Raw genomic sequence first — 15,079 nt, 5'->3', positions numbered from 1 at the left:
CCTGTTGTGCCATTCGGATGAGGTGTCGATCTTCTCAGTGTGTGGTCTGGGTTGTGTGAACTTACCCATTTTGTTGTGTTCTACAGCCTTCCGTGAACCATTATGCACACACCCATTACAGTTTTGTAACACTTTATCCCACATGAGCAGCAATTTCTGGATGGATGCATCACATTCTCTCTTGCCAATAATGCATCCTCTTTCAAACTCACTGATTTGGTGGTACAGTTCGCGCATGTGTCTGTGAGGTATCCTCATGTCTGCTCAGGTTACACTGATCTATTACCGTCGGTTTATAGCAACATCAAGAGTCGCAGGCACATTTTACTGGTAGGTGGTGTTGCACTGCAATATTGATGTTGACCTCAAACCCACAGGCTGACATATTCAAATGCTAATCATTTCTGCAGAACATACTAATGTACATATCCTGTGAATATGGATATCCTGTCTTTGGTCGTTCAAGGTGTTCTGTTTTTTTTCTGAACATGAGTGTAAATTAGGGAATGAAACATTAAAATCAGTAGATGAGTTTTGCTATTTGGCAGTAAAATAACTGATATAGCTGAAGTAGAGTGGTTATAAAATGCAGACTTTCAGTGGCAAGAAAAGCTTTTCTGAAAAAGAGGAATGGGTCATGCAGTGTTGAATCTCCTAATGTCGAAACATTTTCATGCTCAGTCATCATGGAGTTTGGTGAAATTTTAAGTGAACAATAGAACATGTCCTCAATGAATATTGGTAAAGTATAACATTCATCAAAGCAATACTGGCTGAAATATAGTGACTTGTATGACTGCATGCATGACTGTGCACAGAGCGAATGTAAATTTTTAACGACTTTGAGTTGTTATATCTCAGGCAATAGTTTCTACAAAGAAATTAAATGTGACCACCTTATACAGCTATCTCTTAAGAATAATAATGAAAAAAGTTTTACTAAGCATATTCAGCAAGAAAATTTTAGGCAAAGTAATGTGAAAGAATCTACGCCCAAAAAATTTCAAGTTTGGCTTCTTATGTCTCAGAGCCTAAAGGTATGATGAATGTGAAACTTGGTGTGTAGTAACCTAGCAACACAAGGTTCTCAAATATAAAGATTCATTTATGTATCACTTCCCAATACTAAGTAAATTAAATGCAAACTTAAACATTTTGAAAAAGATCAAAAACACGTTAATTTTGATGTGATTTTGCAAAAAACAGTTTTGTATAAAACTTTCCAGACTGAACTCTTTAGAGAGACTGTGGTTTTAACCACAAAATTGTCAAATGTGGGCCATCTATGTTAGATAATTTGAATCAAAGTTGGGTGCAAAAATTGTGGCATGAAAGTCAATTTTGGTTTCTTATATCTCTTAAATTCATGCTGAACATGAAACTTAATACACAATAACTTGGGAGCACAAGGCTGTGGAATACAACATTTCATACACTTACTATTTTGCCATAGTCTACAAATTTGTCAATAAGGTGATAAGTTTTGTGAAGAGGTGAAAATACCCTTTTCTATTACAGATTCAAAACCAATCTTGTTCCAGATAAGCCCCCACCCCCCTCCCCAGAACAGTGGATTTAATTTCCATGAACTAACTATGCTATATAAACTGAGACAAAGTAGTGGGAAAAATCACACTGCGAATAAAATTTTAATTTTGGCCTTTTATATCTTTTTCGTTAAGGGCATGATTAACATGAAACTTTGGACACAACAAAAGGCAACATAAGGTTTTCCATTCACATATTGCTCTCTAAATTTCGACAAAAACTCATTCAAAATCAAATTTCGTAAAAATTACATAAATGGATCACATTTAGTCTACTTTTAAAAAATCTGTTTTTCATAATCAATTTCAGATAACTCACTGTTGGAAAGAGCATGTTTTGAAGCATCCAGAAAATCATAATCGATTTTCCAATATGCGCTAACAGTATCGCAGAATGACAGCCAAATTTGAGTTAGAGTACCATGGCAACAGGCTGCATTGCAGCAATCTGTTGTTCATGTTTTGTTGCATGTGGTTTTTATTTTTAAGATGACAAGTAATAAGTTACTGTACTACATTGGTCCATAATGACATTATCACCACCAGTTCAAGAACACGAACCGACAACTCCATTGCCATAAGGGGTCACGCCTGATAGCTGTGCAATACCAGCCATAGGTGGGTTTGTTTCTTCATCCACGTTCCCAAGCCTGTAATTTGGTTTCTTCATTTAGGTTCCAAAGCCTTGTTGTGGTACCTGTCTGTGTACCAAGCTATCAGCTAAGTATCTTATCTTCAATTCTCAAATCTGTAGTAGTATCTCAAATAGGCAGCAGATGTAAAGTAATATCGATTTTAAACTTCTCAGCAGTGCAGTTTACATTTTTCAGAATTTTTGAGCCACTTTCTACAGTTCATTTTTGGGAACTTGATAGTTGGCCAAATAAAAATATTGAAGGAACAGAAAGTGTGGAGATGAGATGATGTTCTGGTACCCAATAAATGTTCTGTATTTTTGGCCAGTAAAATGAATGAGGTGGGCCTTGAGAATCACGTTTGATTTTTCAGTATGTGCTAATAATACGTGAAAATGACAGCCAAATTTGTGGGGAGTTACCATGGTAATGGGCTACATTTCAACAACCAGTTGACCAAGTTTTTTTTATTGTAATTTTATTTGTATATTGACAAGTAATATCTCACTAGAGTGTGCTGGATCATGGTAACACTGTTTACAGTTTATGCCGTGATGTATGTCTCATGCCACCTACCGCAGAAATAGCTGAAGTAAAGAAGCAGTAATCTTACAGCAATAAATGTAGTCTCAATTTTGAAACCAAAGTCCTGTGGCCACCCCTGCCTGTTGCTGTATGCCGACTTAGCCTTGTTTTGAGGCTGCCTCCAGCTGAAGTGACCAGCTTGCAGGTATACACTCCCTTTCTGTGGCACAAGACTGCCCGCTGACGCAAAACGGTCCCTGCTCACTTTGAAAATTCTGACCATTTGCTTGTGGCCTTGCAACATTCAGTATAAAGTGCACTGTGTTTCACTGTTTGTTTAATGCAGAAAATAGTAGACGCAGCGTTGTTCTTTGAGTGGAGCTCCTGGCACAGTATATGGTGATGTGATGGTTCCTTAGATCCTGTCTTGTTAATTATAGTGCTCCTTACAAGGTACTGTAAAACTTAGTAGACTTACTTTCCAATAACATTAATTATGTTTCAAATGGATGCCAGTGTGTTGATGAGTGATAATCAAGTCCGTGAATGTGTGATTGGAAAAAAGTTATTGTCAAAAATGCCACAATGGCAAAGTTTGTTCAAAGAAAATCAGGCTTGAGTTCATGGGCAGTTGCTCAGGTTGGCAGAAATTCCTTGTTGCTCTGTGATCAGAGGTCTTGCTTATGGATAATGACCAAGTTGGCGTGCATCACAAAGTAAAGTACCGTGACATGTATGAAATAGCAAAAAAATCATGTTGTAATCCATTTGGGAGGAAAAATCGCACTGCTAAAAGTGAATTGTTGAAAGTAGATCTTACCATGTCCAGTGGTTTCAGAAAAGTGCAAAAAGGTATGTAAAGTCAGGCCAGAAAATTTGCACTAGATGCAAACTGGAGTACATTCAAACTACAGTTCAAAATTCATATTTTCCATCTCTGTATGAGTTACAAATGGAACTTTGGAAACTCTCAATCAATGTTTGACTTCTCTAGACACTTCTGTGGTGAAACTACTAGAGATGAACCTAGCTATGTAAAAAGGAAAACTGAATGGGTTCAATGTCCGATTGCATACAAAATCACATCTGCCGCAGGATTTTCTTTAGGGGGAGGGCAACCAAACCAACCTGGAAAACTAAATAAATAAAAAAGGTTGCAACTTATGTAAAGATTATGTTGATCTCATTGAGTAACTAAGAAAGGAAATTGATATATCTGATAGGCCAAGAAAACTACAACTACTGACTGCGATCCCATAAAGTTAGTCAGTATAGAAGAAGGTAGTAAAGTTTGATGTTTCAGAGCACGCTGTTAAGTCAGCCTGAAAATTAAAAATGGAGAAAGGCATTTGTGGTACACCACATGCAAAAGTTGACAAGACAGTGGCAAAATTGGTCCAGGTAAAAAAGATAGTGTCAGTTTGACTAAATGGTTCCAAAACATAAATACAAAAGCTATTTATACCGTACCATAATGAATACACAGCTGAAACTAACTTTGAAATTTTGTGACCTCAGACCGAAGTGTTGCTTCACCATCAGTGGTTCTGGTACATATTCCATTTGTGACCACACCATACACCAGAATGTGAAGCTCATGCTCCAAGTTGCTAATATCAAAGTGGACTACAAACAACTGATAGTAAAGACTGAATGTAGTTTGAATTCGAAGGACTGTATGTTACAAAGATGTCAGAATTGTCCTGGTGAAGAAGCTCTGAGTGCACACTTGGAAAAAAGTATTTAATGACAGGTATATGGAAGAATCAGTAGAATTCAAACAATGGTTCCACACTGACTGAGAGTCATTGTAAACAAGTGTATTAACAATTGAGAACTTTATTGAAAAACTTGCCAGCAAAATTTGGAAGCTGACTAGTCGCCATTATATATCAAAACACTAGAGTCAGTAGTAGAATTTGATGGAGAGTGGTTTCAGAGAAACTGAATTGACTGTTCTGGCAGACTTTGCTGAAAATTATTTGTTTGTTGTTAAGATGCTGCTCAAGAATTTCATTGCGAAAATTTGCAAGCTATATTACATGCTTTTGTAGCTTATTATGGCAGTGAGGGCATGTAGCAAACTGTTAGTTGTTGCATTATTTCATACCTCTTGTAACATGATATGGTATCTGTACATGTGTTTATTTTAAAATTGTTGACTCAAAAAAGATCACCAAAATGCATTAGTTCAGCTGCACAATGTAGAAATTATAGAAATTATAAGAATTTTGTCAATCTATGTAGCCACAAAAACGATTTTAACATTGATATGGAATGGAACTTTTTTTGCACTAGCCACAGAAAACCTCGGTGTGATGGGTTTTGTGGCATAGCCAGGTGATTAGCTACTTATGCAAGCCTACAAAGGCCATCAACAAATCAAATATTGATGCCAACAAATCTGTTCAACTTTTGTGTCCAAAATTTATGCAGCATCAAGTACATATACAGGGTGGAGAAAAATTGTGTCATGAAATTTTAACCCTGGATAGCTGATACCAATAGGAACCAAAATTACTAATGTTGTGTAGGTCAACAATGCATAGTTTTTTAAACTACGGAACTTGGCATCATGTGCTCCGATTGGCCATGGGGTTGCCTTGTTGCCAGATGCACTGGACACTGCCAATCGGAGTGCATGATGCCAAGTTTCCATAGTTTAAAAATGGTGCGTTGTCGACCTACACAACATTAGTAAGTTTGGTTCCTACTGGCATCAGCTATCCAGGATTAAAATTTTGTGACGCAACTTTTCTCCTCCCTGTATTTACTCCAAAACAAGAAATCGAAGAAAGCAAAAAGTTTCAAGAAGAGAGACAGTGAGAAAGCAGCATGGTTGCCGATACAAGAGATTATCATCAATTTGTGCCACGTGACTCTAAGTCAAATGATGCACTGGTAAAATCTATGCATCCTCAAGGCCCACATCATTTGGTGTATTGGCTCAAAATACAGAATGCTTGTTGGGTCCAGAACAACACATTTCCGTGTTTTCTGTTCCTTCAATATCATCATCTGGCGAATTACGAATTTGCAGGAAGTGAACTGCAAAAAGTAGCTCAAAAATTCCGAAAAATGTAAACTGCAGTGTTGAGAAGATTAAAATCGAAACTGATATTATTTTTTCTCTACTGCGTATTTGAGATACTACTACAGATTTGAGAATCAGAGATAAGGCTTTGTAAGCAGACGGGTACCATAACAAGGCTTTGGAACCTAAAATAAGAAACCAAATTACAGCCTTGGGAAGGTGGATGAAGAAACCCATGTATGGCTGGTGTTGCACAGCTGCTGGGTGTGATCCCTTATGGCAATGGAGTTGCCGGTTTGTGTTTTTGAACTGATGGTGGTAATGTCACTATGGACCAAGTTATTACTTGTCAGTTTAAAAATAAAAACCACATGCAACAAAACATGGACAACAGATTGCTGCAATGTAGCCTGTTGCCATGGACATTCCCTCAGATTTGGCCATCATTTTGAGGTCTTGTTAGCGCATATTCTAAAATGAAAGGTGAATTTTTTGGCTGCTTGAAAACATGTTCTTTTCATCAGTGATTAGTTTGAAACTAGTTATCGAAAACGGATTTTCTAAAAGTAGACTGAATGTGATCTGTTTTTGTAATTTTTACAAATATCAAGTTTGAACTGATTTGTAGAAATTTAAAAAGGAGTATGTGAATGATATTTTATATTGGAGAACTGTATATTGCTAAGTTGTTGTGTCCAAAGTTTCATGTTTATCGTGCCTTTAATTGACTGATATAAGAAGGCAAAGTTAAAGCTCCATTTGCATTGCAATTGTTCCCTCTACTTTGCCTCAATTTATGTAGCACTGTTGGCCCTTGTTGGAAATTAAACCCATTGTGCTGTTTGGGGAGGGGGGCAAAGAGAGATGAGAATCCACATTTTAGTTTTCTTTTGTGTCACAATTTTCGTGTCCAACTTTGCTTGAAATTATCTAGCCTTGTTAGTCCACTTTGGATAATCAAATATACTTTTCTGTGTTTAAAACCATGGCCTTCCTAATTATTCTAGTTTCAAAAGTTTTCTAGACAACAGTTTTTTTACAAATTCAGGCCAAAAATAATGCATTTTTGATCTTTTTACAAGATCTTGAACTTCACACTTAATATATTCACTTTTGAAAAGTGATTACGTAAATGAAACTTCATATTTGAGCTCCCTGTCTCATTAGGTTGCTGCAAGCCAAGTTTCACGTTGATCATGCCTTGATCTCCCAAGACATAAGAAGACAAACCGTGAAATTTTTTGGGTGATTTTGCCTAAATATTTCTGGCTGAATATAGCTAGTAAAATTATTTTCATTATTATTCTTAAGATAATGCATGAAGTTATACAAGATGGCCAAATTTCATTTCTTTCAACAATGTACTGACTGACATATAACAGCTAGCAGTTGCCAGATATTCACGCTCACTCTGCACAGAGTCATGCATGGAATTGAAGTGACTACATCTCTGCCAGTATTGCTTCGATGAATGTTAAACTTTACCATTGTTTATTAGGGCATGTGCAAATGTTCACATAAAAATATGAATGAAACTCATGATGGTGGAGGAGGGAGACCTTGTTCAATTTATATGGAATGGCTGAAATTTAACATTGAATGTGTATTTTAGTGTTTTATATGTTTTAGTGTTTGTCTGAGTGTAACTGTGGGTGTGAAATGTGGCCAATAAACAGTTCAGACAAGAAGAGACCAGAAGCTTTTGAAATGTGGTGCTACAGGAGACTGCTGAAGATTAGGGGTGTAGATGACATAACTAATGAGGCAGTACTGAGTAGGACTGGAGAGAAAAGAAATTTGTGGTATAACTTGACTAAAAGAAGGGATTGGTTGATAGGACACATACTGAGACATCAAGGAATCACCAGTTTAATACTGGAGGGACCTGTGGAGGTTAAAGTTGTAAAGGTAAACCAAGAGATAATACAGTAACGAGGTACAAATGGATGTAGGTTGTAGTAGTTATTTGGATATGCATTTAAATACACTCAGAATAAAATATTTACAACATCTAGAAAATAATTATGTGTAAAAAGGTAAACTGTTTGTAGGTGGTGTAGAATGAGATGGGGAGAGCTGCAAAAAATTGAAACTGAGAGAAAAGAGAAAAATATTTATTGAATTGTGATGATATCAAGGTATTGCAAATGTATTTGGAACACCTCATGATTGATTATATGTGTAAGATCTTACTCTGATCCCACCTGCACATTTTTATAAAATTAGAGTAAATCATTGCATACCATCATTTATATAGGATGATACTGATCCAGCAGTTACTTTGATGATTGAAATTCTCTCTTTTATTCAGTTGTCTAGTAAAGTAGACTAATTACTTTATAAAAACTTAACACTGATGATTATGTTTGTTTATTAAGAATATTAAACCATGTTATTCTGTAGTATGTATGATATCTCTACTTTGGCAGCTGATCAGACACCTACTCCGACACGTTTCATTCGCAATTGTGAAGAGGTTGGTTTGTTTCAAGATTTGCAAAATGTGAACCCATTTGAAGAAACATTCAGGAAAGCATTTGAAGCATCTAAAGCTGGAATCACATTGCCTGAGGTATTTCATGATTTTGTGCTATATCTAATGTCTCTTACTAGCTTCACCACCTTGCTTAATACTGATAAGACGATATAATTTAGTTATAGGTAAAGTAGAGAGAGAGAGAGAGAGAGAGAGAGAGAGAGAGAGAGAGAGAGAGCGCCCAGGATTGAAATAGATTCTGCTCTAATGTGATATCTCTAACGTCACAAGTTAGCACAGTGGGTCAAAACAAGTCTTCCATTATCCCTCTCACATTATTAAATTTGAAAAAGACTTTCTTCCAAAGTTCTTCAGAAATACCACCTGTGAAAGATGTATCAGTGAATGAGGAAGCATTGTCAAAAGGGTTGGTTACATGTGAAGTATCTTTTTCTGTTGAAATAGGAACTGAAATGTATATTTGTGACAGGTTTTAACTGTGTACAGATCCAAAATTCACATTTGCTGAGTGAGAGCTGAGTTTGTGGCCAGGTATGACACACAATTTCAACCTTGTATGAATCTTCAGTACAAACATAAGACATTGCTATTAGAAAACCACATGATACAGTGTTGCAAACAATTTTAGTGACTGATATAAATGATACACATTAAAGTGACTTCTGGGAAATGTTTCTGCGTACTCCAATGACTCACTGGTATCATAATGGTCTTCTCACTTTGGAGTCAATTAGTAAACCATATAATCACATTTTTTGTGTTGTGGGAAAGTATGGAATGGGCTATACAGAGCTTAGTTAGGCGCATTGGGTAGTTAATTGAATCATTGACATGGAAACTGCCAATGTGGTGCCAAATTGGAAAGCATGCACAAAGCTGAGAGCCATATGACATTTTTTCATGTTATACCATAGTATTTTTTGTTCTTTAGTATAGTTATAATATTTTCACATAGCTGAAAAAATAACCAAGACCTTAATTGATTGGAGGATAATTAACATAACACAAAACATTTTCTGCAAGATTCATCCGTGAAGTGTTTGATAATCTTCAACATCCTTTTCAATGTGGCTGCCACTAACCAAATTGCATCATTTTATATTTTTATGTGTACTGTAGAGCAGATATAGAGTAATCTTGCAGCTAGCCTTGCATATTTCAGTTTTCTGGCAGCCGGAATATGTATCCACTAATGAAAAAACTTGAGACTTTTAAACATTCCAAGCTGCTGTTATTTACATCGAGACAACTGACATCCTTGTAATTTATTTTCTTCACTCACTTACATTTAGCATAGAAATGTCAGTTTCCATTTTCCTCCTTTCTAGCTCTAACAGATGGTCCCTGAGTTGTTTGCATGGTTATATGGCACTTTGTTAATCTCTTAGTTAGTTTCATGTTCCATGGAGTATTTGCATGATAAATTGTAATGATGTGGACTGAGTCATTTTATATTCATATCACAAATTATTTTGTAAATATGGCTATGTGCAGATCATTTACCAGTGGGTGTTTTTAAGAAAAAAAGGACATGCGGATTTGACTTAGTAATTCCCACCCACCACCCTATACACATTATAATAATGGACATTGTTCTATGGAATAGGAGTTGTCAAGGAGAAACTTTCACAGTTTATTTTCAAAGTTTACTTCTCTGTCTGTCAGGTGTCTTATATCACTGGGTAAGTGATTAGAAATTTTGGCTGCAGCATTGTGCATCTTCCTTTGCTGAAGACAACTGTAATGAGGCATAATGAATGTATTTTTTTCTTCAGGTATTATACGTATGATAGGTGATCAGACTCTAATTTCAGTACAGCTCATTCACAATTGTGAAGGGGTTGATTTATGTGATTTTTTTGTGGATGATACCCAATGCACTCTTTTAATTGACATATGATCGCTGTTGTTGAGCCGATGTTTCACAGTAGATACACTTACCATAGTGTTTGGTGGAAAGCATTGTGAGAATGGAAGGAACACAAAAAAAGAGAAAAAAAATTAATAATTACAAATAGCTTTCCCTATCAGCATTGATATATGAGAGCTGTTCAATAAGTATATGACTATTGTTTATAAAAGCAGTCTTTATTCAGATAAAATTGTTTGAAACTAGTCATCTTCAACGTAGTCCCCTTCTGGTTCTAGGCACTTGTCCCAACACTGCTTCCATTGCCGGATGCATTGCTGGAAAGCCTGTGTCAGTATGGTGCACAGCTGCTCTGTTCAATTCTGCCTAATGTCTTCGCTGTTCTGAAATCTGGTTCCTTTGACAGTCTTTTTAAGTTTATAGAAATGCCAGAAGTCACTTGGTGCTAGGTCAGGGAAATAAGGAGGCTGAAAACCACAGCCATGTTGTATTTGGTCAAAAAACTCTGTATTAATTGAGAACAATGAGCAGATTTATTATCATGGTGAAGTTGCCAACAGCCTGCTGCCTGCAAGTTCAGCCATTTGCCTCTCACTGCTTCATGTAGAACCTCTTGGTAGTACTCCTTATTGACATTAGTACCTTCTGAGGCATACTCGTGATGGACCATGCAATTGGAGTCAAAAAAGGCGGGCAGCATGACTTTCATGTTGCTGCAGGCATGCCTCCCTTTTTTGTGTCTTGGGGATGGTGGGTACTTCCATTGCGATGCCTGAAACTTTGTTTCTTTGTCATACCCATAAACCCAGAACTCATAACCAGTGATCACTGTGTTGAGAAAGTTGAGATTACTGTTTACGGTATCCAGCACATCCCCTGCTATCTCCAGACAAAATTGCTTCTGCTCAGTTGTTAGCAGCTTTGGTACAAATTTTGCTGAGATCCTCCTGAGTTCCAAGTGTTCTGTTAAAATGGAATGAATGGATCTAATATTAATTTTGACCTCATCTGCAAGTTCTCTGATCAGAATTCATCTATCCTGCATCAACATTGTCTTTACATGATCAATAACAACCTCATTTGTGGATGTTGAGGGCCTACCTGAACATGCTTCGCTCTTCACTGATGAGTGGCCAGCTTTGATGTGGTTGCACCATTCCTTTATAAGTGTGGTACCTGTAATCGTCCCTAGACACTTGTCAAATTTTGCATATTGTTTCAACTCGAGAATTACCAAGCTTTAAACAGAATTTGATGCAATAATGTTGTTCCACGTTTTCTGTCATTTTGCCCACAACACAAAATCTGACAACTATCACTTACACGTGTTCACTTGTCAATGGCCAGCCAGTGACTAGTTGTTTCCACAACCCTGAAAAAAATGAGGCCTGCACACTATGTATGCCTACAAACATACAGAGCATGCACATGCCTCCTGATGCCATTGTTGGTTTTGACAATTAAAAAAAAAGTCGGATACTTTTTGAACAGCCCTTGTATTGCAATACGCAAATGCATGTAAAAATTATAGTTTGTGGCATTTGCATAAAATAATTCTTTAATATTTAGGTAGACTCATTGTGGTGGTTGTGATCTCTGGCCCTAATATTACTATGATGCAGCTGTCTAAACTAACATATCCTGTGCAAACCTCTTCATGTCTGCATAACTACTGCTCCTACATCCACTTCAGTTTGCTTACTATAGTTCCCTTCTGCAATTTGGATTCCCTCCCTCCCTCTTCAGGTATATCTGTTTTGTACAATACTTCTCTTGCTGTTACCAATCTACATTTTATGTCGCCTGTACTGTGGCTAGTCAGTTATTTTACTGCTGAAACAGCAAAGCTCATCTACTACTTTTATTGTCTGTTTTGCTAATCTAATTTCCTCATCATTGCCTGATTTAATTTGACTATACTCTATTAGCCCTGTTTTATTTTAATTGTTGCCCATTTTACAACCTGTTTTGAAGACCACTCATTACATTCAGCTAATCTTCCAAGTATTTTAGCATCTTGGACAGAATTAAAATAAAATTTTTTGACAAATCTCAAAGCTTTTTCTTTTCTTCCTGAGCTTAAATTCCTTTTCCAAATTTCTGTTTGGTTACTGCTAGTTGATTGTACAGGGGTTGATTGAAATGGGCAATAGGCTACCAACCTTCCTCACTGTCTTTACAAGTATTGCAGTGCTTTCATGTCTTTCAGTTCTCATAACTACAATCTCCTTTTCTGTACAAATTGCAGATAACCTACCATTCCCTGTATTTTATTCCCACATCAGAATTTCAAGGACAAGATTGTCAGCAGTTTCCTCTAAATTCACAAGTCTTATAAACATATGTTTGACTACCTTCAGTCTATCTTCTAAGGTAAGTTCTAGTGGGAATATTGCATCACATTTTTCTACATTTCTCCTGAAGGCTAACTTACACCAGTCTCTCTATTTTTGTATAAATAATTTGTGTTAATGTTTTGGAGCCATTACCTACTAAACTGATGGTTCAGTAATACTGTCACCAATCAGCACCTGCCTTCTTTGAAACTGGAATTACATTCTTCTTGAAGTCTGAAGGTATTTTTACCTGTCTCATATATTTTGCATAACAGATGGAATAGTGTTGTCGTGGTTGGTTCTCCTAAGGATGTAAATAGTTCTGAGGGAATGTTGTCTACATCTGGTGTGTTGTTTCAGCTATTATCTTTCAGTGCTTTGTCAAATTTATCTCAGAATATCACATCCCATGTCTCATCTTCATCTACTTCATCTTCACTTTCTGTAAGATTGTCACGTAGAAAAAGGTGTAGTTAGATGAATGATGAACACCAACTTCACTTAATGAAGGTTGTTTACCCAGCACTTGCATGTACAAGAGCGCGGAGTGAACTGCCTCCGACCAGAACACATACAGTATATATACAGCTACAGAACATTCCAGTACAATGATTCTTGACATTTGTGGATACTTCTAGAATGTACTCGAACTGAATATAGAAATTAAAATTGTACAGTGCAGGTGCGTTTTGAACTCACGACCCTCCATGCAGCAGTTTAGTATCAAAGCCACTACACCACGGAGCTACTCAGTTTCTTCGGCGACAATATTGTCCCAAAACTTCATTTCCATTGTATAACCCTTCTATATAGTCCTTCCACCTTTCAGCTCTCCTGTCTTTTCATAGTTCTGGCTTACCATCCAAGCTCTTGATATTCATACAGCTGCTTCTCTTTCTTCTGAAGGTTTCTTCAGTTTTCCTACAAGCAACATCAATTTTTCCTCTATTAATGCATGCTTCTCCAGCTTTGCATTTCTCTTCTTAACTATTCCTGTTTTGCTTTTTTGCACTTTAGATATTTGTATTTCCTTTTGATTGCATCATTTGCTGATTTTTTTTTTTTTTTTTTAAATTCTCGTGCTGTTAATTAAATTTAGGATCTTGTTTGTTACCCAAGGACTCCTCCTGGACTTTCTCATTTTGCTTCTTTTATCATCTGTTGCCTTCTCTATTTCATCTTTCAAAGTTATCCATTCATCTTCCATTGTACTCCAGCCCCCTCTTTCAGTCAGTTGTTGCCTAATGCTCCCTTTGAAACTCTTGGCACCAGTGGTCCTCTCAAGTTATACAGGTCTCATCTCCTTAACCTCCTACGTTCTCCAATTCCTTCAGTTGTAATCTGCAGTTTGTAACCAATAAATTATGGTCTGAGGTCCCATCTGGCTCTGGAAATGTTTCACAGTTTAAAATTTGCGTTTGAAATCTCTATTTTACCATAACATAAGTTGTATGAAACCTTTTAATGTCTCCATCTCTCTTCCATATGTACCACCTTCTTTCCTGACTCTTAGACCAGGTACCAGTAATAATTAAATTGTGCTCTTTGCAGATTTTACCAGACAGATTGCTCCTTCATACGTTTCACCCAGTCCATGTTCTTCAACTATTTTTCCTTGTCTTGCTTCTAGTATCAAATTCCAGTTCACCACCACAATTTAGGTTTCATCTTCCTTAAAAATTTGAATAATTTCTTTTATCTCATCATACATTACTTTAGTCTCATCATTTGTGGAGCTAGTTGGCATGTAAGCTTGTACTACTGTGGTGGGTGTTGGCTATGATAATGCATTCACTAAGCTGTTCATAACAGGTCTCATGCATTCCTGTTTTCTTGTTCATTATTTGATTTACTTGTGCATAAGTCCTATTATATTCTGTGTTTATAACCCAACTACATATAACTTCAAACTATCAACTCCTTGTTTTAAATTCTCTAACCTATGCATCCAAATAAGTGATCTAACATTATATGCTTCATTTGGGAGAAAGCAATTTTGTTTTTCTTGATGACAGCACTCTCCTGAAAAATCCCTACCTGGAGATTTGAATGGGGGGGGGGGGAGGGTATTTTACTGCTGGAATATTTTATCTGAGAGGATGTCATCATCATTAAACCATACAGTAGAGCCACATGTACTTGGGAAACATAAATGTTATAGTTTCCACTTGCTTTTAGTCGTTAGCAATACCAACATACCACTTGTTTTTAGTCATTAGCAATACCTACATAGCAAGGACATTTTCACTAATATAATAATGCCAAACTGTATAATCATGCAGACTGTTGCCTCCACAACTACTCAAAAGGCAGTGCCCATATTCACGAACTGTATGCTTCTCAATAGATGCCCCTTCGATATGGCTGCACGTACATTTCAGCTAACTGTATCATCAAGACACATAAGCCACCCCACTGCAGCAAGGTACATTGTTTATGGGGGGGGGGGGGAGTCAGTATTAAGTTAATAAACTTTTTCCCAATTTTTCATACCACTGCACTGTGTGCACTTTTGGGAAAATACTGAGTGGCTGTTATTAAACTTACCTGGGAAATGTTTGTAAGTCTGATTTGAAATAAGTTACTGTGGTTAACAAACACTGTTTTTTTTATTATTGGAAAAAGTGAAACTATG

At 36.6% G+C, this 15,079-nt stretch overlaps 1 protein-coding gene across 2 annotated transcripts in view; it reads left to right on the top strand.

The window, feature by feature from the left end:
- LOC124556547 (cyclic AMP-responsive element-binding protein 5) overlaps window positions 1–15,079 on the top strand; it is a 160,105-nt gene that overhangs the window by 23,696 nt on the left and 121,330 nt on the right. For both annotated transcript variants that reach the window (XM_047130503.1, XM_047130504.1), the window contains exon 3: window positions 8,171–8,313. In XM_047130503.1, the coding sequence (XP_046986459.1) occupies window positions 8,171–8,313 (143 nt within the window). The remainder of the gene's footprint in view (window positions 1–8,170; window positions 8,314–15,079) is intronic.

Source organism: Schistocerca americana, chromosome X (genome assembly GCF_021461395.2).
Source record: "Schistocerca americana isolate TAMUIC-IGC-003095 chromosome X, iqSchAmer2.1, whole genome shotgun sequence".
In the NCBI taxonomy this organism is placed as follows: Eukaryota; Metazoa; Arthropoda; class Insecta; order Orthoptera; family Acrididae; genus Schistocerca; species Schistocerca americana.
Note: the sequence above shows the minus strand (reverse complement) of the source record. Positions and strands in the feature narration are given on the sequence as shown.